At 40.2% G+C, this 24862-nt stretch overlaps 2 protein-coding genes and 1 long non-coding RNA gene across 3 annotated transcripts in view; 2 read left to right on the top strand and 1 right to left on the bottom strand.

Annotated features, from left to right (window-relative positions):
* Positions 1-24862, top strand: part of LOC310732916 — a 302995-nt gene that overhangs the window by 77690 nt on the left and 200443 nt on the right. The window lies entirely within an intron of this gene.
* On the bottom strand, positions 2502-11808 carry LOC310732909 (tetraspanin-36-like). The gene is made up of 12 exons (XM_083553679.1): positions 11659-11808; positions 10275-10466; positions 10062-10136; positions 9761-9856; positions 9513-9656; positions 9289-9372; positions 4094-4285; positions 3881-3955; positions 3580-3675; positions 3331-3474; positions 3105-3188; positions 2502-3008 (listed from the first exon to the last, which is right to left on the bottom strand). The coding sequence occupies exons 1-12, from the start codon at positions 11716-11718 to the stop codon at positions 2934-2936; spliced, it is 1317 nt and encodes a 438-aa protein (XP_083409805.1). The 5' UTR covers positions 11719-11808; the 3' UTR covers positions 2502-2933.
* Positions 21814-24757, top strand: mpeg1.1 (macrophage expressed 1, tandem duplicate 1). The gene is made up of 2 exons (XM_083553401.1): positions 21814-22339; positions 22728-24757. Exons 1-2 carry the CDS (start codon positions 21890-21892, stop codon positions 24432-24434), a joined length of 2157 nt encoding a protein of 718 aa, XP_083409527.1. The 5' UTR covers positions 21814-21889; the 3' UTR covers positions 24435-24757.

Genomic DNA, 24862 nt, shown 5'->3' on the forward strand with positions numbered 1-24862 from the left:
GCACCGATGGCTCCTCCTGGCCTGTTTGGTGACGCTGTGACGGCGGTCGTGAACAGGTCCTTCCGGGCACCGCAAAGCCCAGAAACAGAGCGTCTGGGCCCAAAAAGGAGCAGGATGACCTGAGGGTCACCCTCGCCTCCAGCTAACGGCTGTGGTGCGTAGATCCTGACGATCTTCGGTCGAGGGGGCGGTGTACACCTCACGCAACGGTGCCTGTCCCTCCCCCGCACCACCAGGAGGCCGGGCCGTTGGCTTTGCCACAGGATGTGCTTCAGAGCATGGCCTCCCTTCAGTGGGCGTCTCCCTCCACTTCCGCCCAAAGTCTCGGTACGGATGGGGGAGACCCGCCGCCTCTTTCGAGGTGTCATCAGCTGCAGGGCCCTGCCCTAGCTGCTCTAAATGGGTCAGAGGCCAGTCCTGAGGGGCTGGTTCCCCTGAGGAACTTTCTGGCGGCTTGGGAGGGGCTGCCAGAGGTCTCCCTGTGGATAGAGGGCGGTTACGCGATTCAGTTTGTGTCCTCTCCTCCCCGTTTCAACGGGATGTGTCCCACCGAGCAGGCTCTGGTCCTGGAACAGGAAGTGCGCATGCTCCTGGGGAAAGGGGCCATCGAGGTGGTTCCCCCCTCGGTTTGAGAGTCAGGCTTCTACAGCCAGTACTATGTTGTTCCCGAAGAAGGATGGTGGGTTGCGTCCCATTCTAGATCTTCGCTCCTTGAACCACTCTCTCAGGAGGCTCAGGTTTAGGATGCTCACCCTCAAGGGGGTCGTGACGCAGATCAGGTCCTGGGACTGGTTAGTCACTATAGATCTAAAGGACGCATACTTTCACGTCTCCATCCTTCCTGCACACAGGAGGTTCCTGAGGTTTGCTTTCGGGGGCGTAGCATACCAATATCGGGTCCTCCCGTTCGGCCTGGCACTCTCGCCCCGCACCTTCACAAAGTGCGTCGATGCAGCACTGGCCCCGCTGCGGCTCCAGGGCATCCGCATTTTGAATTACATCGACGATTGGTTGATCATGGCTCATTCGGAGTGCCAGGCGATTCGGCATCCAGATGTCGTCCTCGCCTACATGAAGGTGCTTGGGTTTCGGCTAAACGCCAGCAAAAGCGTGCTTTCTCCAGCACTGAGAACCACCTTTTTGGGCGTAGTGTGGGACGCAGCCAGGATGCAGGCACGGTTGTCGCCTGCTCGGGTCGAGGTCATCCCCACTGCCGTCAGGAGAGTGCGGTAAGGCCAGCCACTCACTGTGAGGCAGTTCCAGAGGCTGCTAGGTCTCATGGCGGCGGCGTCCAGCATAGTTCCGCTCGGGCTCCTGCACATGAGGCCCCGCCAGTGGTGGCTCCAGGGCAGGGGGTTCTCCCTTTAGGAGAAACCCCCATCGTACTATTAAGGTCTCGTGGCGTGCCCTTCGAGCCTTGGATGTCTGGAAAGACCGGACATTTCTGTCCCGTGGCCCAGTGTTGGGGGCTCCGTGTCGTCGCGTGACGGTAAAAACAGACGCTTCCCTCACGGGGTGGGGAGCGGTCATGAGTGGCCACTCCGCCCAGGGTCTGTGGAGAGGCCCTCGTCTCTCGTGGCACATAAATTGCCTGGAGATGATGGCAGTGTTTTTGGGGTTAAAAGTAAAGCAGTGTTTTTGGTGGTACTGCTACCTTTGCTTGCAACAGCCTTCAAACACACGCCGTCTGACGCAGCCAACCCAAACCAATTCCAAATTACAGAAGACACTGTGCCTTTCTTGGGAATGAGTTATTCTCTGCTCGCTGCCATGTTGTTTGTGTATCTCTATGGAAAACGTGCGGGGGGAGGGGGGTGGCTGAGTTCGTTCGAAACTAGGGGAGCCCAGAGGGGAGCGTTGGCGGACATTAAAGAGAAACCCAATTTTTATTAAAACAGATCGATGTAAACTACACATTCGAGTTAATCGATAAAATCTATTTATCGCCCAGCCCTACTGGATCATATGGTTACACAAAATAATAAATTGTGTCATTTTTGCATTAATGTAGATATGATCTAGAACATAGTCTTGAAAGAAACAAACAAAAAAACCTCTCCAACAGATATCTACTAAATTGAACAGGAATTAAGGGGTTAATAAACTTTCCGATCCCATGCTATAAACTCTCAGATTATATAGATGTCACCATGACACAGATAATACCTGAAATTATAACCTGAAGTTATAAGACTTTTTTTTTTTTTTTTTTTTTTTTTTTACAGAAGTTAAACTAAAAAGTGCTGCTTTTAAGTTTGTAATTTTGACAAACAATTGTTTGACATTTATTTAATCGTCAATACAATAAATACTCAGCAAGTCAGCATTTATTATGTGATAATAAATATATCTGTGATATATAAATATATCATTTATTTATTTTGATGCTTTATTTTTTGCTATTAAACGTCTAAGGCTTAGACGTTTAATAGCAAAAAATAAAGCATCAAAACCTTTGACATTTACATAAACAACATCTAGAGACAAAAAATGGAATACACTTAAACTTCGAATCACGTTTAATTCAGTGTTTAGAATGTTGTAAGAAGTCAGTTCAGGCAAATGTAGAAGTACATTTTATTGTTGAACTTACAATTATAAATAGGTACATGCAAGTGTGCATTTCTGATAAATTAAGGTAGAATACAAATAGTAAACATAGCTGGCTAAGGCACACCAGTCAACCAAAAGTAGCAAATTTATCTGCACTTTAGTCCTTACCACAAAAGGAAACAAGTAAGCATAAATTATTTGCCTTCTTCATTTCTTAATACAACAGTGATTTTTGCTTTTCTATGCAAAGACCACAACAAAACTTAAAATACTAAGCCATAAAAAACTAATGTGTGAAATGTTAGTATTGTTACTTATGAGATTATGAAAAATGTCTGACTATCTTCATTTTTGATAATGAAGAAGCTTTATGGAACCTTTTACGCATAAACTGTTTGGTAGTCATTTCCGGGTTTTCGGCAGATGATAAAAGAAATGCTTAAAATGCCTAAGAACTGAAGAAAAGAAAGAAATTGTTACCAGTGCAAAAATTTCCACATTATTTTTTTTGAAAGCAGGTAATTGCTGTACAAATTATAGGCCTAACATACCTTTATGATGGCAAATCCCATAATGACAAGCAGGGCAAAATTCAGCACACCCTGCAGCAGCTTCTGCAATTTATCTACACATCCCTAAAAAAAAAAACAAAGACTACATTGCAGGGTTTGATTTCGAAGAACATCATTTGTCCCCCAAATGATAAAAATACAGTAATTGTAGAGATCAGAATTGTTTGACATGTAAAATAATGCCGTTTAGATTTTTTTCGCTTACACCAGTATTCAGCAAATGTGGCTGTTCCAATTTTCCACTGCACAGTTCATCTGCTCTGCAGCATGATTCAGGCACAGTTTTGTGAACATAGTACCATTGAAAATTTTTCCAGTCGGTGTAATCAGTTAACCCACAACATTGCAGCTGGAAAAAGAGAGAGCAAATAGACATGTGCCATTATTTAAAAAAAAAGTACAGCCTACAGATATTTTTAATAATGTATTACACCTAATTATAATAATTATTTACCTGAGTCTGCAAGTAATCCACTGCTTTGGCTTGTGAATTATAGCCATCGTATATATAAAAAAAATCATATGCTGAATCGTACAAGCCTTCACTTATCTGTCAGTAAAAAGATCATTCACTGTTATTTATAAATCATTTAAGAAATATTGTGTCCATAGATCACAAGGCTCTACCAAATTTAAAAATTTAAGATAAAAGCTCATAAGATCAAGCTCACAAAATACCAAACTACATTCATGAAAGTGGACACAAAAATAATACAGTAATTATAAAGCAGCAATTACCAAACCAGAAAACTTACTGATGGTTTGTACACGTAGCCAAACACTAAGGCAGTGACCTCCGCAGCAAAGATCAGCAAGATGATCAGTAGGAACTGCATGCAAACAAAATGTGCATGAAGAAAGAAAGAGTTGAAATAATTTGCTTCTTCTTTTTATTTTTAAAACTGAAACTCAAAGCGAAATTTATTTCAATATTTTCGGGATTGTGCTCCAGGAATTTCCGTACTCACAAAGCCTAGGCCAATTTTAGACTCCTTCAGAGTGGCACAGCAGCCAATTATGCTGATTAAGAACATGACTCCGGCCACGGAAAGAATGATGATTGCAGGGACAAGGCCATAATCGTCAACCCTGAAGTCATCAAAATTCTTATAGCTGGTTATGAAATAAGAGCCGACATACGTGAACGCCGCTCCTGACAACTGGAGACAGAGAAATCACATAAAAAAAAAAAAACTTGTGAACAACTACTGAAAACAACAGCGTGACCCGACTGCATGACAAACACGCACAGAACATTGTGAATATTGCTAAATAAATACATGACACAGAGAATACAAATCCAAATACAAGACATACATTTCCGAATATGTGCCTATATAATTTTCAGATAAATAAGAGATTAAGCTTTACAACACAATAGTTGTTGTTTTGACTTAAACATGTGGGTCTGATGGTTTATCCAAAAAAGCATGTGACACAACAAGAGCCCAGATCTCGGTCACGGGACTGAAAGTTACTTTGCTGCACTAATTTTAACTTAAATTCTGGTCTTGTGTCTCTCAGTGTAAAGCCCCAAAAGGCCTAAAAAAACCAGAAAGAAGAAGTTTGGAAGTAGTCCTTGTTAACCTTCATCTTGCTCATCATGTTTAAGGATGTAACGTGTATTCCAGAACAACTATTCCACTATTCCAAATGATGTTTCTTGGATTTGTGACCAGAAAACTTGACTGCTGTAGAAAGTTACACTTTCAGCCACAGATTAGAGAAAGACAGTGATCGGTTATGACTGAAAGAAGCTGTCCATAAGAATACTCACTTTGTATGAATCACATCTCTCATATAGGCTTTAATAGGATTTTTTTTTACTGGCTCGAGGGTCATACTGAGGCACACAATAGTGCCTAAATCCTTCCCACTTTATCTTTGTTCGCCTTTAAGAGGCGTACAAAATCTATTGATTTTTTCAATGCGGCATTGACATTTTACACGTGAACAAGATCACGCATAAATTAGAGAAAAATATGACACCGAAATTGACGTGTTTTTATCCTAACAAACAGAAAAAACCCAGAATACACTTCACCAATACTGTGGGGGCTATCAATAATGTGGTAGATAGATACTTTGCACTTTCTTGCTTAGGTTTATTATGTTTATTTACAGGAACTGAATCAGCAAACTAATATATAAGCGTTTTTATTATCTTAATATAATGTATTATTTTGCTGATTCCAAAAATATTATTCTAAAAATATTATTATTTTTAGAATAATAATTTTATTCTATTCCAAATTTTGCCCACAGATATATAATATACTGGGATGACTTTCAACATTGACTATAGTTTCATCTGCTAGTGGGTAAAACGAAAATGGAGACGTATACTCACCCAAAATAATAAACTAATAAGAAAAAGAATTTTCTTAGACACTTTGATCCCGAAGGCCATGTCTGTAGGTCAATTAGAAAATAAACGCGAGCTCTCCAATTATGCGTATCTCAACAATGCGATATGCTGTCTGAAGCAAAACAGCCGTTACCCACTTTTTATATACTAAGTTGCAAACTGGGTTGCCAGGCATGCGTATATCGCCCACCACCCGCCCGCTCCCCCACACACCATAATGCAATGTCTCTGAAAGACAAGCTTTGAAACAGCATGACTACTGAGTAAACATTTTACTATCTTTGAAAAAATATGTATTTTTATTTTTATTTTATTTTAAATAATGTACATTAATTAAAATAAAGCTAGTAGAATTATCCTAATTTACTTAGACAAGACATTCACATACTATAACTTATGAAAGATAACATATTGGTGGTTGAATGTTTTAATCGTGTATTCGTCATTGGAAATCCAATCCTAGGATTAGATAATAATGTTCTTTGTTAAATTGTTTTAGTTGCAAGCAAAAATGTATTTATGTAAAAGCGGGCTAGTTGAGAAATAAACCTAAAAAAAAAAAATAGAGGGTAGAAATTTAATATCTGGCAATATTTAAATATTAAAATACCGCTTATGACCTCAGCTTTCGATGCGTTTCCACTTGCAATTCTTAAACTAAACGGTAGGTGGGGACACAACCGCATTTTTGGAATCCAAATCAACGGCCCAGATTAGTAAATCATTTCTTTATACCAAAATATTTTATACAGCTTAGCTAATATTCTTTTATATATATCTTAGATCAATAGCTGCCTCGGTGTGGAGCTCGCTAGTTGCTTTACGGCCGCATGTTTTTTTGTCTAATCGTGCGCTTTCGGTATGGGTGCTGGGAGCTGTCCAAATGGATGTAAGGGCGCTTCAGTACGGCGTTTCTTTCTTTCTTTCGGCTTCTCCCGTTAGGGGTCGCCACAGCGGATCCTCCGCACGTTTGATTTGGCACGTTTTACGCTGGATGCCCTTCCTAACGCAACCCTCCCCAATTTATCCGGGCTTGGGACCGGCACTGAGAGTGGCTGGGGATGGTTCCCTGACCGGGGATCGAACCCGGGTCGCAGCGGTGAGAGCGCTGCATCTTAACCACTAGACCACCAGGGGACTTCAGAACGGCGTTTCTTTTATAAAAAAAAGACAACAAAGATGTTTTGCTTTTTTCACCAGAACACAAATAATACACTTATATGTTTGTGGTATATGTATATAAAATCTTATTTTTCTTCTTTCGGCTTCTCCCATTAGGGGTCGGATCATCTGTCTCCATGCACCCCCGGTCCTCTACATCTGCCTTTTTCAACCCAACTACCTGCACGTCTTCCCTCACCACATCTATTAACCACTTATGTATATAAAATCATGGGACATCTTCAAATACCCTTAAACATCTTACTGTATAGACCAGGGGTGGCCAACCCGCGGCTCGCGAGCTGCATTCGGCTCTTACGTTTATATCGAAGTTTGTGTTTGTGTCTCCATCCTTCCTGCACACAGGAGGTTCCTGAGGTTTGCTTTCGGGGGCGTAGCATACCAATATCGGGTCCTCCCGTTCGGCCTGGCACTCTCGCCCCGCACCTTCACAAAGTGCGTCGATGCAGCACTGGCCCCGCTGCGGCTCCAGGGCATCCGCATTTTGAATTACATCGACGATTGGTTGATCATGGCTCATTCGGAGTGACAGGCGATTCGGCATCCAGATGTCGTCCTCGCCTACATGAAGGTGCTTGGGTTTCGGCTAAACGCCAGCAAAAGCGTGCTTTCTCCAGCACTGAGAACCACCTTTTTGGGCGTAGTGTGGGACGCAGCCAGGATGCAGGCACGGTTGTCGCCTGCTCGGGTCGAGGTCATCCCCACTGCCGTCAGGAGAGTGCGGTAAGGCCAGCCACTCACTGTAAGGCAGTTCCAGAGGCTGCTAGGTCTCATGGCGGCGGCGTCCAGCATAGTTCCGCTCGGGCTCCTGCACATGAGGCCCCGCCAGTGGTGGCTCCAGGGCAGGGGGTTCTCCCTCAGGAGAAACCCCCATCGTACTATTAAGGTCTCGTGGCGTGCCCTTCGAGCCTTGGATGTCTGGAAAGACCGGACATTTCTGTCCCGTGGCCCAGTGTTGGGGGCTCCGTGTCGTCGCGTGACGGTAAAAACAGACGCTTCCCTCACGGGGTGGGGAGCGGTCATGAGTGGCCACTCCGCCCAGGGTCTGTGGAGAGGCCCTCGTCTCTCGTGGCACATAAATTGCCTGGAGATGATAGCAGTGTTTCTGGGGTTAAAAGTAAAGCAGTGTTTTTGGTGGTACTGCTACCTTTGCTTGCAACAGCCTTCAAACACACTTTGCAGCGGGGTGTTGTTTGTGCTGCGTCTGACGCAGCCAACCCAAACCAATTCCAAATTACAGAAGACACTGTGCCTTTCTTGGGAATGAGTTATTCTCTGCTCGCTGCCATGTTGTTTGTGTATCTCTATGGCAAACGTGCGGGGGGAGGGGGGTGGCTGAGTTCGTTCGAAACTAGGGGAGCCCAGAGGGGAGCGTTGGCGGACATTAAAGAGAAACCCGATTTTTATTAAAACAGATCGATGTAAACTACACATTCGAGTTAATCGATAAAATCTATTTATCGCCCAGCCCTACTGGATCATATGGTTACACAAAATAATAAATTGTGTCATTTTTGCATTAATGTAGATATGATCTAGAACATAGTCTTGAAAGAAACAAACAAAAAAACCTCTCCAACAGATATCTACTAAATTGAACAGGAATTAAGGGGTTAATAAACTTTCCGATCCCATGCTATAAACTCTCAGATTATATAGATGTCACCATGACACAGATAATACCTGAAATTATAACCTGAAGTTATAAGACTTTTTTTTTTTTTTTTTTACAGAAGCTAAACTAAAAAGTGCTGCTTTTAAGTTTGTAATTTTGACAAACAATTGTTTGACATTTATTTAATCGTCAATACAATAAATACTCAGCAAGTCAGCATTTATTATGTGATATATTTATATATCACAGATATATTTATTATCATTTATTTATTTTGATGCTTTATTTTTTGCTATTAAACGTCTAAGGCTTAGACGTTTAATAGCAAAAAATAAAGCATCAAAACCTTTGACATTTACATAAACAACATCTAGAGACAAAAAATGGAATACACTTAAACTTCGAATCACGTTTAATTCAGTGTTTAGACTGTTGTAAGAAGTCAGTTCAGGCAAATGTAGAAGTACATTTTATTGTTGAACTTACAATTATAAATAGGTACATGCAAGTGTGCATTTCTGATAAATTAAGGTAGAATACAAATAGTAAACATAGCTGGCTAAGGCACACCAGTCAACCAAAAGTAGCAAATTTATCTGCACTTTAGTCCTTACCACAAAAGGAAACAAGTAAGCATAAATTATTTGCCTTCTTCATTTCTTAATACAACAGTGATTTTTGCTTTTCTATGCAAAGACCACAACAAAACTTAAAATACTAAGCCATAAAAAACTAATGTGTGAAATGTTAGTATTGTTACTTATGAGATTATGAAAAATGTCTGACTATCTTCATTATTGATAATGAAAGAAGCTTTATGGAACCTTTTACGCATAAACTGTTTGGTAGTCATTTCCGGGTGTTAGGCAGATGATAAAAGAAATGCTTAAAATGCCTAAGAACTGAAGAAAAGAAAGAAATTGTTACCAGTGCAAAAATTTCCACATTATTTTTTTTGAAAGCAGGTAATTGCTGTACAAATTATAGGCCTAACATACCTTTATGATGGCAAATCCCAAAATGACAAGCAGGGCAAAATTCAGCACACCCTGCAGCAGCTTCTGCAATTTATCTACACATCCCTAAAAAAAAACAAAGACTACATTGCAGGGTTTGATTTCGAAGAACATCATTTGTCCCCCAAATGATAAAAATACAGTAATTGTAGAGATCAGAATTGTTTGACATGTAAAATAATGCCGTTTAGATTTTTTTCGCTTACACCAGTATTCAGCAAATGTGGCTGTTCCAATTTTCCACTGCACAGTTCGTCTGCTCTGCAGCATGATTCAGGCACAGTTTTGTGAACATAGTACCATTGAAAATTTTTCCAGTCGGTGTAATCAGTTAACCCACAACATTGCAGCTGGAAAAAGAGAGAGCAAATAGACATGTGCCATTATTTAAAAAAAAGTACAGCCTACAGATATTTTTAATAATGTATTACACCTAATTATAATAATTATTTACCTGAGTCTGCAAGTAATCCACTGCTTTGGCTTGTGAATTATAGCCATCGTATATATCAAAAAATTCATATGCTGAATCGTACAAGCCTTCACTTATCTGTCAGTAAAACGATCATTCACTGTTATTTATAAATCATTTAAGAAATATTGTGTCCATAGATCACAAGGCTCTACCAAATTTAAAAATTTAAGATAAAAGCTCATAAGATCAAGCTCACAAAATACCAAACTACATTCATGAAAGTGGACACAAAAATAATACAGTAATTATAAAGCAGCAATTACCAAACCAGAAAACTTACTGATGGTTTGTACACGTAGCCAAACACTAAGGCAGTGACCTCCGCAGCAAAGATCAGCAAGATGATCAGTAGGAACTGCATGCAAACAAAATGTGCATGAAGAAAGAAAGAGTTAAAATAATTTGCTTCTCCTTTTTATTTTTAAAACTGAAACTCAAAGCGAAATTAATTTCAATATTTTCGGGATTGTGCTCCAGGAATTTCCGTACTCACAAAGCCTAGGCCAATTTTAGACTCCTTCAGAGTGGCACAGCAGCCAATTATGCTGATTAAGAACATGACTCCGGCCACGGCAAGAATGATGATTGCAGGGACAAGGCCATAATCGTCAACCCTGAAGTCATCAAAATTCTTATAGCTGGTTATGAAATAAGAGCCGACATACGTGAACGCCGCTCCTGACAACTGGAGACAGAAAAATCACATTAAAAAAAAAAAACTTGTGAACAACTACTGAAAACAACAGCGTGACCCGACTGCATGACAAACACGCACAGAACATTGTGAATATTGCTAAATAAATACATGACACACAGAATACAAATCCAAATACAAGACATACATTTCCCGAATATGTGCCTATATAATTTTCAGATAAATAAGAGATTAAGCTTTACAACACAATAGTTGTTGTTTTGACTTAAACATGTGGGTCTGATGGTTTATCCAAAAAAGCATGTGACACAACAAGAGCCCAGATCTCGGTCACGGGGCTGAAAGTTACTTTGCTGCACTAATTTTAAATTAAAATCTGGTCTTGTGTCTCTCAGTGTAAAGCCCCAAAAGGCCTAAAAAAACCAGAAAGAAGAAGTTTGGAAGTAGTCCTTGTTAACCTTCATCTTGCTCATCATGTTTAAGGATGTAACGTGTATTCCAGAACAACTATTCCACTATTCCAAATGATGTTTCTTGGATTTGTGACCAGAAAACTTGACTGCTGTAGAAAGTTACACTTTCAGCCACAGATTAGAGAAAGACAGTGATCGGTTATGACTGAAAGAAGCTGTCCATAAGAATACTCACTTTGTATGAATCACATCTCTCATATAGGCTTAAATAGGATTTTTTTTTTACTGGCTCGAGGGTCATACTGAGGCACACAATAGTGCCTAAATCCTTCCCACTTTATCTTTGTTCGCCTTTAAGAGGCGTACAAAATCTATTGATTTTTACAATGCGCCATTGAAATTTTACACGTGAACAAGATCACGCATAAATTAGAGAAAAATATGACACCGAAATTGACGTGTTTTTATCCGAACAAACAGAAAAAACCCAGAATACACTTCACCAATACTGTGGGGGCTATCAATAATGTGGTAGATAGATACTTTGCACTTTCTTGCTTAGGTTTATTATGTTTATTTACAGAAACTGAATCAGCAAACTAATATATAAGCGTTTTTATTATCTTAATATAATGTATTATTTTGCTGATTCTAAAAATATTATTCTAAAAATATTATTATTTTTAGAATAATAATTTTATTCTATTTCAAATTTTGCCCACAGATATATAATATACTGGGATGACTTTCAACATTGACTATAGTTTCATCTGCTAGTGGGTAAAACGAAAATGGAGACGTATACTCACCCAAAATAATAAACTAATAAGAAAAAGAATTTTCTTAGACACTTTGATCCCGAAGGCCATGTCTGTAGGTCAATTAGAAAATAAACGCGAGCTCTCCAATTATGCGTATCTCAACAATGCGATATGCTGTCTGAAGCAAAACAGCCGTTACCCACTCTTTATATACTAAGTTGCAAACTGGGTTGCCAGGCATGCGTATATCGCCCACCACCCGCCCGCTCCCCCACACACCATAATGCAATGTCTCTGAAAGACAAGCTTTGAAACAGCATGACTACTGAGTAAACATTTTACTATCTTTGAAAAAATATGTATTTTTATTTTTATTTTATTTTAAATAATGTACATTAATTAAAATAAAGCTAGTAGAATTATCCTAATTTACTTAGACAAGACATTCACATACTATAACTCATGAAAGATAACATATTGGTGGTTGAATGTTTTAATCGTGTATTCGTCATTGGAAATCCAATCCTAGGATTAGATAATAATGTTCTTTGTTAAATTGTTTTAGTTGCAAGCAAAAATGTATTTATGTAAAAGCGGGCTAGTTGAGAAATAAACCTAAAAAATAGAATAGAGGGTAGAAATTTAATATCTGGCAATATTTAAATATTAAAATACCGCTTATGACCTCAGCTTTCGATGCGTTTCCACTTGCAATTCTTAAACTAAACGGTAGGTGGGGACACAACCGCATTTTTGGAATCCAAATCAACGGCCCAGATTAGTAAATTGTTGTGTATGCTGACAGAAGAATAATACGCAGCAGAACGGTTGAGTCGTGTTAACTCACATGGTTTTTACTCAGAACTGCCATTACTAATACAGCGCTACATCAGTCACCACTAGAGGGCAGGCTTATCACAGAATGCTGATACCAATAGTACTTATATTACACATTCCTCCCCTTTTAGATTAATCACCCAAAAAACAAGAAATACACAACTACAACTCACTGCATAACAATCACAATAAACCTGAACAATGTTGCCAATTACAACACATTACAAATCAAGCCTCTGGGGAGGTTTCCTACATCTCTCAGGGTAACGTCTCTACGAATCCCGGTGCAGTCCAGGCGTAACTGAAGCCGTCACATCTGGATTATCAATGTGTGGTTCAGAATCGTTCATGGTAACCGAGGTAAGAGGGGCAGTCTCAACAGCATCATTGACCTTGCCATTTAAATCAGGAACATCGTCAGATGAATCAGGAACAGATAACAGTGAGGATTTTGCCTGACGATTCACCAGCTGATCTGCATGCCGTCTCCATGTGTTGTCACCAACCCTTACTGTGTACATCAAGGGACCAGTTCTGGTGGTGATGGTACCTGGCTGCCATTTTTCCAGTCTGTAGTCACGTGCTAAGACTGCTTGTCCTACTTGGAAGTTTCTTGCATGTCTATCGTTCATGTGCACAAACTGTTTGTTTTCCACATCTCGTCGAACATCAGGTTTGATAAGATCCAAGCGAGATCTTAAATTCCTCTTAAAGAATATCATTGCTGGTGTTTGACCAGTTGTGGAGTGGGTTGCATTTCTGTACATGAAAAGGAAGTTGTCTATTTTTTGTTGGAGTGAGATGGTGTCATTGTCCATTGCATTTATTGCTTTCTTGAACGTTTGTACAAACCTTTCGGCCAAGCCATTAGTGGCAGGATGGTATGGTGCGGATGTAATGTGCTTGACTCCGTTCAGCTTCATGAATTTCTGAAACTCGTCTGAGACGAACTGTCGTCCATTATCCGTGCATATCTGTTCTGGGAGCCCGTTTCTGGAGAATATTGATCTTAGCACAGAAACAGTCTTTTCGGATGTGGTTGTCTTCATTAGAACAACTTTAGGCCACTTAGAATGCGCGTCCACGGCGATCAAGAACATGGAGTCCTTGAATGGCCCAGCAAAGTCGACATGCACTCTTTGCCACGGTGTTGACGGCCATTCCCAAAGATGCAAAGGAGCTAATGGTGGAGAGTTCTGGGTCCTTTGACATCCTGGACAAGCCTTTGCCAGATCTTCAATCTGCTTGTCAATTCCCGGCCACCACATGTAGCTGCGGGCAAGGTTTTTCATTTTTACAGTGCCCAAATGTCCTTCATGTAGTATGTCCAACATCTTACTGCGCAATTTGGAGGGAATGACAACTCGCAAGCCACACATAAGAGTTCCTTGACACACAGAAAGCTGTTCTCTCCTTGCTGCGAATGCCGGATACAGCGAGTTCCCTGCTGTCGGCCACCCACGTACTGTAATATCATAGACCTTAGACAATGTCGGGTCATTGCGGGTTTCTCTCTGAATAGCAGCATTTGTCACAGGAAACTGACTCACGATTGAGGTTTGAAACATGTCAGCTGGATCCATCGCCTTTGACTCTTCTGTCAACTTCAGTGGAAGACGCGACAAGCCATCCGCGTTACCGTGTAGTTTGGTGCCTTTGTACTCGATATCATATTGATGAGCACCCAAAAAGAGTGACCAACGCTGCAACCGTGCTGAGGCCATCGCTGAGACACCCTTCTGAGCGTTGAATATCGAGACCAAGGGCTGATGATCTGTGATCAGGGTAAACCGTTGACCATACAGATAATGGTGGAATTTTTTTACACCCCACACGAGACTAAGTGCTTCACGGTCTATTTGTGCATAGTTGCGTTCCGCTGTCGTTAGTGATCTAGATGCAAAGGCTATCGGTTTTTCAGCACCATCTGGAAACTTGTGTGACAGCACTGCGCCAATTCCATATGGTGATGCATCGCACGCCAGTCTGATAGGCATAGATGGATTGAAGTGTGTTAGCACTATATTGGAAGTTATGAGCCTTTTGGTCTTTTGGAAAGCTTGCTCACAGCTGTCTGACCATTTCCACTGTGTCCTTGTTTGCAACAGTGCGTTCAAAGGATGTAGTACAGTGGAGATGTTTGGAAGAAATTTGTGGTAATAGTTCACAAGTCCGAGATATGATCGGAGTTGAGACAAGTTTTGTGGGTGTGGTGCATTTAGCACAGCTTCAATTTTGTCTTGTGACTTGTGTAGACCATCTTTGTCTATTACATGACCACAGTAAGAAATCCGAGACTTAAAAAAACTCACATTTTTCTTTGTTGGCTCTTAGTCCATACTCACACAATCTCATCAGCACCCGTTGCAAGTTTCTGAGGTGATCTGTATCATCCTTCCCCGTTACAATGATATCATCCAGGTAACACTGCGTTCCTGGGATACCCTGCAACACCTGGTCCATCGCTCTCTGCCACAAAGCAGGGGCAGAGGCAATTCCAAAAACAAGACGATTGTATTGATAGAGCCCTTTATGTGTGTTGATTGTCAAGAATTTCTTGGATTTCTCATCCATCTCCATTTGAAGGTAAGCTTGAGCCAGGTCAATTTTTGAGAAGTGTTCTCCACCAGACAAAGATGCAAAAATGTCTTCAATGCGTGGCAGGGGATACTGTACTGCATGAAGCGCTGGATTAATGGTCACTTTAAAATCCCCGCAAATACGTACATCTCCTGCTTTGCCCTTTTTGATCACTGGAACTATGGGTTTTGCCCATTCACTCCATTCAACCTTTGTCAGAATTTCCATTTTCTCCAAATTATCCAGCTCTGCCTCCACCTTGGGACGAATAGCATACGGGACTGGGCGAGCTTTAAAGAATTTTGGAGAAGTGTCTTCTTCTAACTCCAGACTCGCTTTTATTCCCTTAAGTGTTCCTATTCCTTTTTGAAACACAGATTCTGCATTTTCTATAATTTGCGCTGGGGCCTTTTGTGTCTCTTTGTCTGTGACTTGCTGGGACACATCCAGTTTTTTTATAGTGTGCCAGTCTAGAGGTATTTTCCTCAGCCACTCACGTCCGAACAATGCAGGCCCTCCGTTTTCCAACACATACAAGTACAATTGCTGCTGATTACCTTTGTACTTTACAATTACTTGTAGTTTCCCTTTCGGAGACACTTTTTCACCAGTATAGGTCTTTAATATCACTGATGTGCTGTGCAGTGGTATTTTTGAGAACAGTCGCTGGTAATCAGCTGCTGAAATGACCGATAAGGCCGATCCAGTATCTAACTCCATTTTGAGTTTGACTCCTGACACTTCCGGTGTGAGCCAAATAACTCTTCGATCTGTCTCCTTAATATTGTACAGTTCCAAACATGAAAGATCATCTGTACCTGAACTCGTGTTTGTTTCATTTTTAGTTACTTGATATACAGTGGCGGATTTACGTTTCACCTTGTGTGTTCTGTCTTTTTGTATCCTCAGTCTGTCCGTTTTGCATACACGTTCGATGTGCCCCTTTTTATGGCATTTCCTGCACTCTTTATCTTTGAACCAGCAGTCATTCGCATCATGAGACATTTTTCCGCAGCGATAACATTTCTGTTTTCTTTCCAATTTCAGTGACAGTTTATTTGTTGCACATTTGATTGTTTTTTGTTGCAATTCCAATGTATCTTTCGCTGCAGTCTCCATGGATATTGCTATATTCAGTGCACGATCAAGTGTCAAGTCTTTTTCTGTCAACAGTCTTTTTTGTGTGCTTTCATTGTGCATTCCACACACAAGCCTGTCTCTTAATGCATCTGCCAGTCCAGCTCCAAATCGACAATGTTCTGACAATCGGCGTAGCTCAGCTATATATTCAGAAATGCTTTCTCCTTTTGCTTGGTTACGCTTATGGAATCTGAACCTTTCCGCAATTAACAGGGGTTTGGGGTTCAAATGTTCATTTAGAATGTCCACTATTTGCTGAAACGTTTTATCCGCTGGCTTTTCAGGGGTTAACAAACTACGGAGCAGTCCATACGTCTTTGCTCCCATCACGCTTAGCAAAACAGCCACTTTCTTAATATCTGCAATGGCATTAGCCTCACAGTATAATTTCACTCTTTCCACAATTTCACTTAGCTTCACTTTCTTTCATGTGACTCACGTTGTCTTTTTACGATCCTTCTTTTCCTGTTTCATGTCCAATAAAGTCTTGTTGTAGTTACAGATCCAGACCTCGTCGCCAATTTTGTTGTGTATGCTGACAGAAGAATAATACGCAGCAGAACGGTTGAGTCGTGTTAACTCACATGGTCTTTACTCAGAACTGCCATTACTAATACAGCGCTACATAAGTCACCACTAGAGGGCAGGCTTATCACAGAATGCTGATACCAATAGTACTTATATTACACATTCTTCCCCTTTATACCAAATTATTTTATACAGCTTAGCTAATATTCTTTTATATATATCTTAGATCAATAGCTGCCTCGGTGTGGACATATAAAATCATGGGACATCTTCAAATACCCTTAAACATCTTACTGTATAGACCAGGGGTGGCCAACCCGCGGCTCGCGAGCCGCATTCGGCTCTTACGTTTATATCGAAGTTTGTGTTTGTGGTTTTTTTTTTATGTGCGTGTTCGCTTCGCTTGAGTTCAATACGGTATTTTTAAGACTTAAATGATCTTGTTCCTACTGGGAAACTTTGCGGTATATTCATCTCACGCACATGCGCATTGAAAATACCGTATTGAACTCAAGCGAAGTGAACACGCACATAAAAAAAAATAACACACAAAGTAAGTCTGTGTTTTCTACCCTGAAACACGTGAAATCAAAGCATTAATCTGTTCTGACTGACACCCATGTGAAAGAATTGCTTCGAGTGGCAACAACGGAATACGAGGCAGATTTGAAGGGGATTGTTCAAGGCAAGGAATGCCAAAAGTCCCACTAAGTAACATGCATAGTAAAAGAAAAACGCTATTTTAAATTATTATATTTTTGTTTGTGGACTTGGTTAAACTAAGAGTTTGTGTGTGTGAGAAAGTGCACACAATGTTCATTGTTGAAAATGACTGTCCTGTCTTAGAACTGTAGGAGTCGATTTCTGTCATTATGTTGGTGTGTGACATTTACAATAAATCTGTCTGAGCAGAGGTGTGTGTGTGTGTGTGTGTGTGTGTGTGTGTGTGTGTGTGTGTGTGTGTGTGTGTGTGTGTGAGAAAGGGATGGGTGATGTTCACGTGTGCCCATGTGTATGATGTGGCTCTTTGCAGTAACACAGTAGTAAATGTGGCTCTCGGTCTCTGACTGGTTGGCCACCCCGGTATAGACTTTGGACTATACACCAAACTGTAAAGGCAAAATCACTTCAAAAATCAGTGAAATTAAATAATGTCATATTCAAACCCTTACAAAAAGTTTTCCTTTATATGTTTGCTAATTCATTTAGTCGACCTTTACTCAGAAATCACCCTGACTATCATTGTATTCTAGTTGCGGGCAGTCAGGTTCAATCAAATTTCACACACTCTAACATCTTATATCAGCTTCTTTGAGGATATATACATTCCTACCAGGACTCATTTTACACACGACAACGATAAGCCATGGTTCACAGCAAGACTCAGACAGCTTTGTCAGGCCAAAGAGGATGCCTTCAGGAATGGGGACAGCATCTTGTACAATCAGGATAGGGGCACACTGATAAAGGAGATTAAAGCGGCCAAGAGGAGCTACTCTTAAAAGCTGAAAAATCAGTTTTCAACCAACAACCTTGCTCCAATGTGGAAAGGAATAAGAAACATCACAATGTTGATGTCTGAATGAGTTTTAATGTAGATTTGAAGCTCTTGGTTTTATACTTCACACACATTCTGACCACCTCACCACTCAACCATCAACACCTCCAGTAGACCCCCTCTCTCATTCTCCTGTACTTCAGATCAGTTTAACTGGAACTGTGTGAAGTGCCTGCCTACTTTAAATGCTCCACCATTCATCCCCATCCCAAAGAAACCAAGAATCACTGGACTACAGACCTTTGCCCTAACATCTGTAGTCATAAAGTCATTTTTAGTGACTGGTGTTGGTTTAAGGACATTGCTGGACCCTTGCTGGACCCCCTGCAGTTTGCTTACCTTATGTGGTTGATGCAGTAAAGATGGGACTGCACTTCATCCTGCAACATCTGGACTAATTGGGGACTTATGCAAGGATATTGTTCGTGGACTTCAGTTCATCATCACAGTGATCCAGAACAAACTAGGCCTGCTCTCTCTTGCTAGCACTATTTGTCAGTGGATCACCAGCTTTCTGACAGTAAGTCAACAGCTAGTGAGACTGGGAAAATTAATGTCAAACAGCCATACGATTAGCACTGGTGCTCCCCAGGGATGTGTTCTGTCCTCTCTGCTCTTCTCCTGGAACACCAATGACTGCACCTCTACAGACCCCTCTGTCTATCTCCTGAAGTTTGCAGACGACACTACAGTCATCGCTGCATACAGGAGTTGTGTTGAGTAAGGCTGCCTTACATTAATAAACAGACATTAAAAAACTCCCTGATAAGAGGAATATGAGGAATAAACACTACGATGAGCCACCTGGATTACAGAAAAGAGAATTATACAAAGATGAGATGGCCTACCTACAGGAGGTTAAAAACCTGGAGAGATGGTGCCAGGAAAACAACCTTCTCCTGAACGTCAGCAAGACTAAGGAGTTGATCGTGGACTTCAGCACAAAGCAGGAGCGCTCATTCCAACCGCTAAACATCAACAGGACCCCAGTGGAGAGAGTGGACAGTTTCCGGTACCTAGGTGTTCACATCACACAGGACCTGTCTTGGTCCTGTCAGACCCGGCAGTGTCTGTACCATCTGAGATGCTTAAGGGACTTTAAACTCCCCTTTAGGTGCTAAAGACTTTTTACACTTGTACCATTGAGAGCGTTCTGATGGGTAGCATTACTTCCTGGTTCAGGAACAGCACCATGCAGGACAGGATAGCCCTCCAGAGGGTGGTGCGTTCAGCTGAACGTACCACCCACACCGAGCTCCCTAACCTGCAGGACATCTACAGCATGCGGTGCCGGACCAGAGCCAGGAAGATTGTGAAGGACCTCAGCCATCCCAACAATGGACTCTTTTTTTTGTTGCGTTCAGGGAAACGCTTCCGCTCCCTAAAAGCGAACACAGTGAGAATAAGGAGGAGCTTCTTCCCGCAGACCATTTGGAGTTTGAACCAGGAAACACCCAGGATCTAAAAGCTGGTCCACTCTCTCTATCACCACACTTTTCTGCAAATATTTTTCTTTTCGCACTACAACACTGTAATCTCTGGACTGTCACTTTAACTGTGGACTTGCACAGCACAGTGCACTTTATACCACATTATACCACACACGGTCACTTTAAGGACATTCACATCAACCACCATATGTGATTACTATTTACTGTACATAAGCATACCTTGTATCCATAAGCATACCTTGTATATACAATTTTTCATCATATATATCTTTATATCTTTATATATTTCATATTTTACTTAGTTTATACTCCTTATTTATCTGCCTTCTTTTTCTTTGTTATATTTTTCTCCCCATCCCACCCTCATGCCAGACAGTCTTATAAAGCATTTTACTGCATGTCATACTCTGTATGTACGTGTATGTGACAAATAAAATTTGATTTGATTTGATTTAAAACCCTGACAGGAACCAGTCTCAAGAGGAAATCTAACCTAATCTAATGGTCACTGGACAATTATAAACAGTTCCCCTTCTCTGGCTGTGTATTTGCTTTTAATCAGGAAGTTCCTTATGCTTAGTTTCACCATTAAGTCTATCGTGTTCAAGTTTTCAGCTGTTCACTGATGGAGACTTATGTGCAAAACTATTCATATTAATTAAAGTCCAAAGCCATTTTCATGATTTCTTTTATGCACTCACTTTTATACACTCACTGCTGCTGATGAGTATTTGGCAGTGGTATCTGATGTGTAACCTTATTTCAAATGACTCTCTAAATTAAATTACTTCAAATTTGGTTTAGTCTTCCAGCATTAAATGCTTAATAATTTTTTAATCTCCAATGGTGATGAAAAATAAAATAAATATGTTTAATATGAAAAAAAAAATTAAATTAGGGAAACAACACAAGATCTAAATCCTCTTAAATGTACCTTGTGGCACATTTTTCAAGTTCTAATAACGAGCATTAAGTTTGGAATTATATTCAAACATATCTAACCATATGTAGTTAGATCCTTTCAAAATTTTTTTATGAAATACAAGCATTTTATTACCTTGAATAACACAGCAAATTATATTACACAACTAGTAAACTGGGTGTTGCACAAAAATTTTTTACAGTATGTAATTAGTTATATATGACTACATAACTACATATAGCTATTAATGCGTTCTCTATTTGCTCTAGACCTCTTTTTTTGAGAAAGATTCACCTGCTAAACAGTCTAACTAATCTAGTTAGCTAAATGTATCATCAGCGTGAAATACCATATAGTAAATAGGTAGCTTCTTAATACATTAAAGGTGCAGGCATAGTTGTTTGTGGCTAGGCTACACATGTGCTCACTAACATTTTCACTGAAATACTTAGATGAAGGCCTGGAATAAAAGTGGAATGCACAAAATACTCTATCCTTTCGTGGGGCCAAAAACTTTAAGTCACAGCTTGATTTCTGACTGCAAAGCACTGACAGTGTAAAAATCTCTCAATAAATGTCAAATATACAACACATTACAAAAAAACTTGAAATTATTTGTTAAATAAATATTTTTTTTATGTTTTTGGAAATGATCAATGCCTTTTCACAAGTCGGATTTAAGAATCCAGCAATGCAGTGGAATACTTTGTGATTAGAATTTTACTGCACTTAAATAAATCTCTGAACAAATCTTGGATCTCTTCACCATTTCCAACACAAAAACCGCACACCAATCATATGAGACCTGCAATGTGCCGATGAATGCAAACTGCTCAGTCTGTCCTGCTGACACATGTAATAAGCTCTGGATAAGGGCGTCTGCTAAATGCGCAAATCTTAATGTAAATGTAAATGAGCTTACAAATTTGTCTAAATCTCCTCCTTCAAAAACTATTGTGCTATACACAACAACATTTTACTCTTTTAATGAAAACACTATGCTTGACCATATATTTTAAATGAGTTTTTTTTTTTTTTTTATTAAAACAGACAGGACATTACAAAAAGAAAAATAATATGCAGAACTTTTTCACAAAGAGGATGTGGTTAAAGGTCTTATGACCTTTTTTTTCGGAAATGAAACCAAAAGAAATGATGCATAAAATTCCTCAAACCTAGGTAACTAAGCCCTGCCTATCACGTGAGAACAAGGGTGTATAAAACTGATATAGCTATGACTCACAGCAGTCTCTTTTGATAATCATGGGCTCTAAATGCCTTTGTCTTTTGGCTATCTTTGCTGTTATAAGCAAAGCTAATTCTCATCCACTTATTCGTTCAAGCAATGGACTTAGCAAGTGCCGTAAAAACCTTAGTGCACCAGCACTGGAGGTTCTCCCAGGTGGAGGCTGGGACAACCTGCGTAACATAGATATGGGTCGAGTGATGAACCTAAGCTATTCACAATGTCAGACCTCAGAGGATGGCATCTACATCATTCCAGATGAGACATTTGTCATTCCGCAGAAGGTGAGCTCAGTAGAGATGAACTCTGAGATCATCAGCTCATGGACTGAACAGAAAAGCTGTACTTCGAGGTCAATCAATGTTGAGGCTTCCTTTTTCAAAGTGGTGAATGGAAAGTTTTCTACTGAGAACAAACGCATGAAAACCCACCAAATGAAGGATAATTCAGTCACAGCTCGTGTACAGGTAAGGTCCAGTAAGTGCTCTGTTCAGAATTTAGCCAAACACACATGGTTTATGCAGTACATGTAGATAAATAAAAAGCATATAGAAGATATATGTGTGTGTGTGTGTGTGTGTGTGTGTGTGTGTGTGTGTGTGTTTGTGTGTGTGTGTGTGTGTGTGTGTGTGTGTGTGTGTGTGTGTGTGTGTGTGTGTGTGTGAGTGAGACAAAATAGTTTTGACAAAAGCCCTTTGTGTAAGCATTGTGCTCCCGAGCACACATACACATACACGTTAATTGAAACACCACATTGTGAATGCACTACAGAAGAAACACTTAAAACCTTAAAACCAGCAAATGCAGCAAATCAAGACATTTCATTCCTTTCTTCCTTTCTTCTTCTTTCTGCAGGTGCGTAACCATCTGTACACAGTAAAGGCATTTCCTGATTTCACATTGGATGTACGTTTTGCTCGACAGGCAGAGGAAATTGCTGATGCCATTGAGAACAACCAAACTCGCATGGTATCCTATCTGTCTGAAAAGATGGTGCTTGATTATGGTACACATGTTATCACAAGTGTGGATGCTGGTGCTACTTTGATGGAGGAGGACTATTTAAAATCATCGTATGTCTCTGACGCACAGTCCTCTCAGTCCTCTGTCACAGCATCAGCTGGTGCCAACTTTTTTGACAAAGTTTCATTTAATATTGGCAGTAAGGTGTCACAAGAAACATCTGAAACCAAGGCCTACAAAGGAAATATTACATACTCCATAACACTGAGTCATGGTGGGGCTTTGTTTTATCCTGGCATCACTCTCCAAAAATGGCAGGAGAGCACATTAAACAATTTAATTGCTATTGACCGTAGTGGATTACCACTACATTTTTTTCTCAACCCATCAACATTTCCAGACCTCCCAGTTCCAACAGTAAATAAACTAGCTCTGTCTGTGCGTAAGGCCATCGAACGTTACTACAAAATTAACACCTATCCAGGGTGTGTCAATCCAGACTCAAAAAATTTCAACTTTCAAGCAAATGTGGATGATGCATCCTGTGAAGGTCCAAGCACCAACCTTAGCTTTGGTGGTGTTTTCCAACACTGTACTCCACAGACATCAGATGGAGATGCAATTTGTCAGGAATTTGCTGTGAAAAACCCAGCCACTGGCGATTATAGCTGTAAACAGCCATACGCTGCTACATTGTTGCGCTCTGAAGTGCAGGAAAGGCCATATAATAAGATGGAGTGCCACCAGAAATGCCATTCATGCTGGTTGTTTCTCACATGTTGCAAAGAGGTATGTGGAAATGTGTATTATGTTCGACGTGCACAGGTCGAAACATATTGGTGTTCCACTAACGAGAAAGCTCCAGAATTCTCTGGATATCTATTTGGTGGTCTATTTGGCCCAACTTTACAAAATCCATTAACCAAAACTATGTCCTGTCCTCCAAATTTCTTTGCTCTAAAATTTTTATCCAATGGCATTATGATCTGTCTAAGCAATGACTATGAGGCAGCAACAAGATTTTCTGTGCCATTTGGAGGTTTCTTTAGCTGCCAGTCTACCAATATGCTTGCAGGGGGACAATCCCGCTGCCCACCACAGTTCAGCCAGCATCTTGCTGCCATAAGTGATGGATGTCAGGTGCTGTACTGTGTTCAGTCAGGCATTTTCACTGGAGGTGAGTTACTTCCCATCCACCTCCCACCCTTCACAAGACCACCTGTGATCAGTATGGTAGCCACAAACACTGTGGCTGTAATGACTGAAGGAGACCGGGCCTGGGTCAGAATCAAAGACACAAAGATGTGGAAGGTGGCCAAACCTGAGGACATTGCAAAAATGTCCCAAATGTTTGAGGATGATGCCTCTCAATCACAAAGAAAAACAATTGGCATAGCATTTGGTGTTCTAGCATTGGTAGCTCTTGTGGTGGCAGTAGCATTATTAGTGAGAAAGTGGAAGAAGGGTTTTCTTTATAGAAGAGGTGGAGGCTATGAGGAAATTCAAAGTGAAGGATTGTGTGTGACCACTGTAGAAAGCCAGCAAGATCAACATTCTGAGAATGTAATTGATGATCATACTCAAAATGTCTTGGAATAGTGTTTCTATCTGTTAATAAACACTGATTTACAGCAGCAATGCACTGTTATCTAACAACTATAAACTTTAACTGCTCTAAGCTATTATTATTCTATACTACACAGAATATTTTATGTTGTATCTTTTCCTATTATATATTACAATTATAATATGATAATTGAAATCACAACACTGACATACGTAAAACATTGTAAAGTATATATTATATATACCTTTCTTAATCTGATTAACTGTGATTTTATACCTATTAAATAATTTTTAAAACATTTTTACAATACTCTGATTTTATTAAAGTTTTCTGTAAAAAAAAATAAATAAATAAAGTGCTTGTTTGTTCTTATACACAAAAACATGACAATTTTTTCAGTGTACAAAGGACATTAACAACATTGCAGTACAATCTTTTGCAAGCATGTGATTGTGATATA

Source organism: Silurus aristotelis (assembly GCF_946808225.1).
Source record: "Silurus aristotelis genome assembly, chromosome: 11".
NCBI lineage: Eukaryota > Metazoa > Chordata > Actinopteri > Siluriformes > Siluridae > Silurus > Silurus aristotelis.

Coding starts and splice junctions, on each gene's coding strand:
- mpeg1.1 (XM_083553401.1), top strand. CDS start 21,890: ATGGGCTCTAAATGCCTTTGTCTTTTGGCTATCTTTGCTGTTATAAGC. Junction 22,340..22,727: donor CAGTCACAGCTCGTGTACAG/GTAAGGTCCAGT, acceptor TTCTTTCTGCAG/GTGCGTAACCATCTGTACAC.
- LOC310732909 (XM_083553679.1), bottom strand. CDS start 11,718: ATGGCCTTCGGGATCAAAGTGTCTAAGAAAATTCTTTTTCTTATTAGT. Junction 10,467..11,658: donor TTATTAGTTTATTATTTTGG/GTGAGTATACGT, acceptor TTCTGTCTCCAG/TTGTCAGGAGCGGCGTTCAC. Junction 9,657..9,760: donor TGGATTACTTGCAGACTCAG/GTAAATAATTAT, acceptor CTCTTTTTCCAG/CTGCAATGTTGTGGGTTAAC.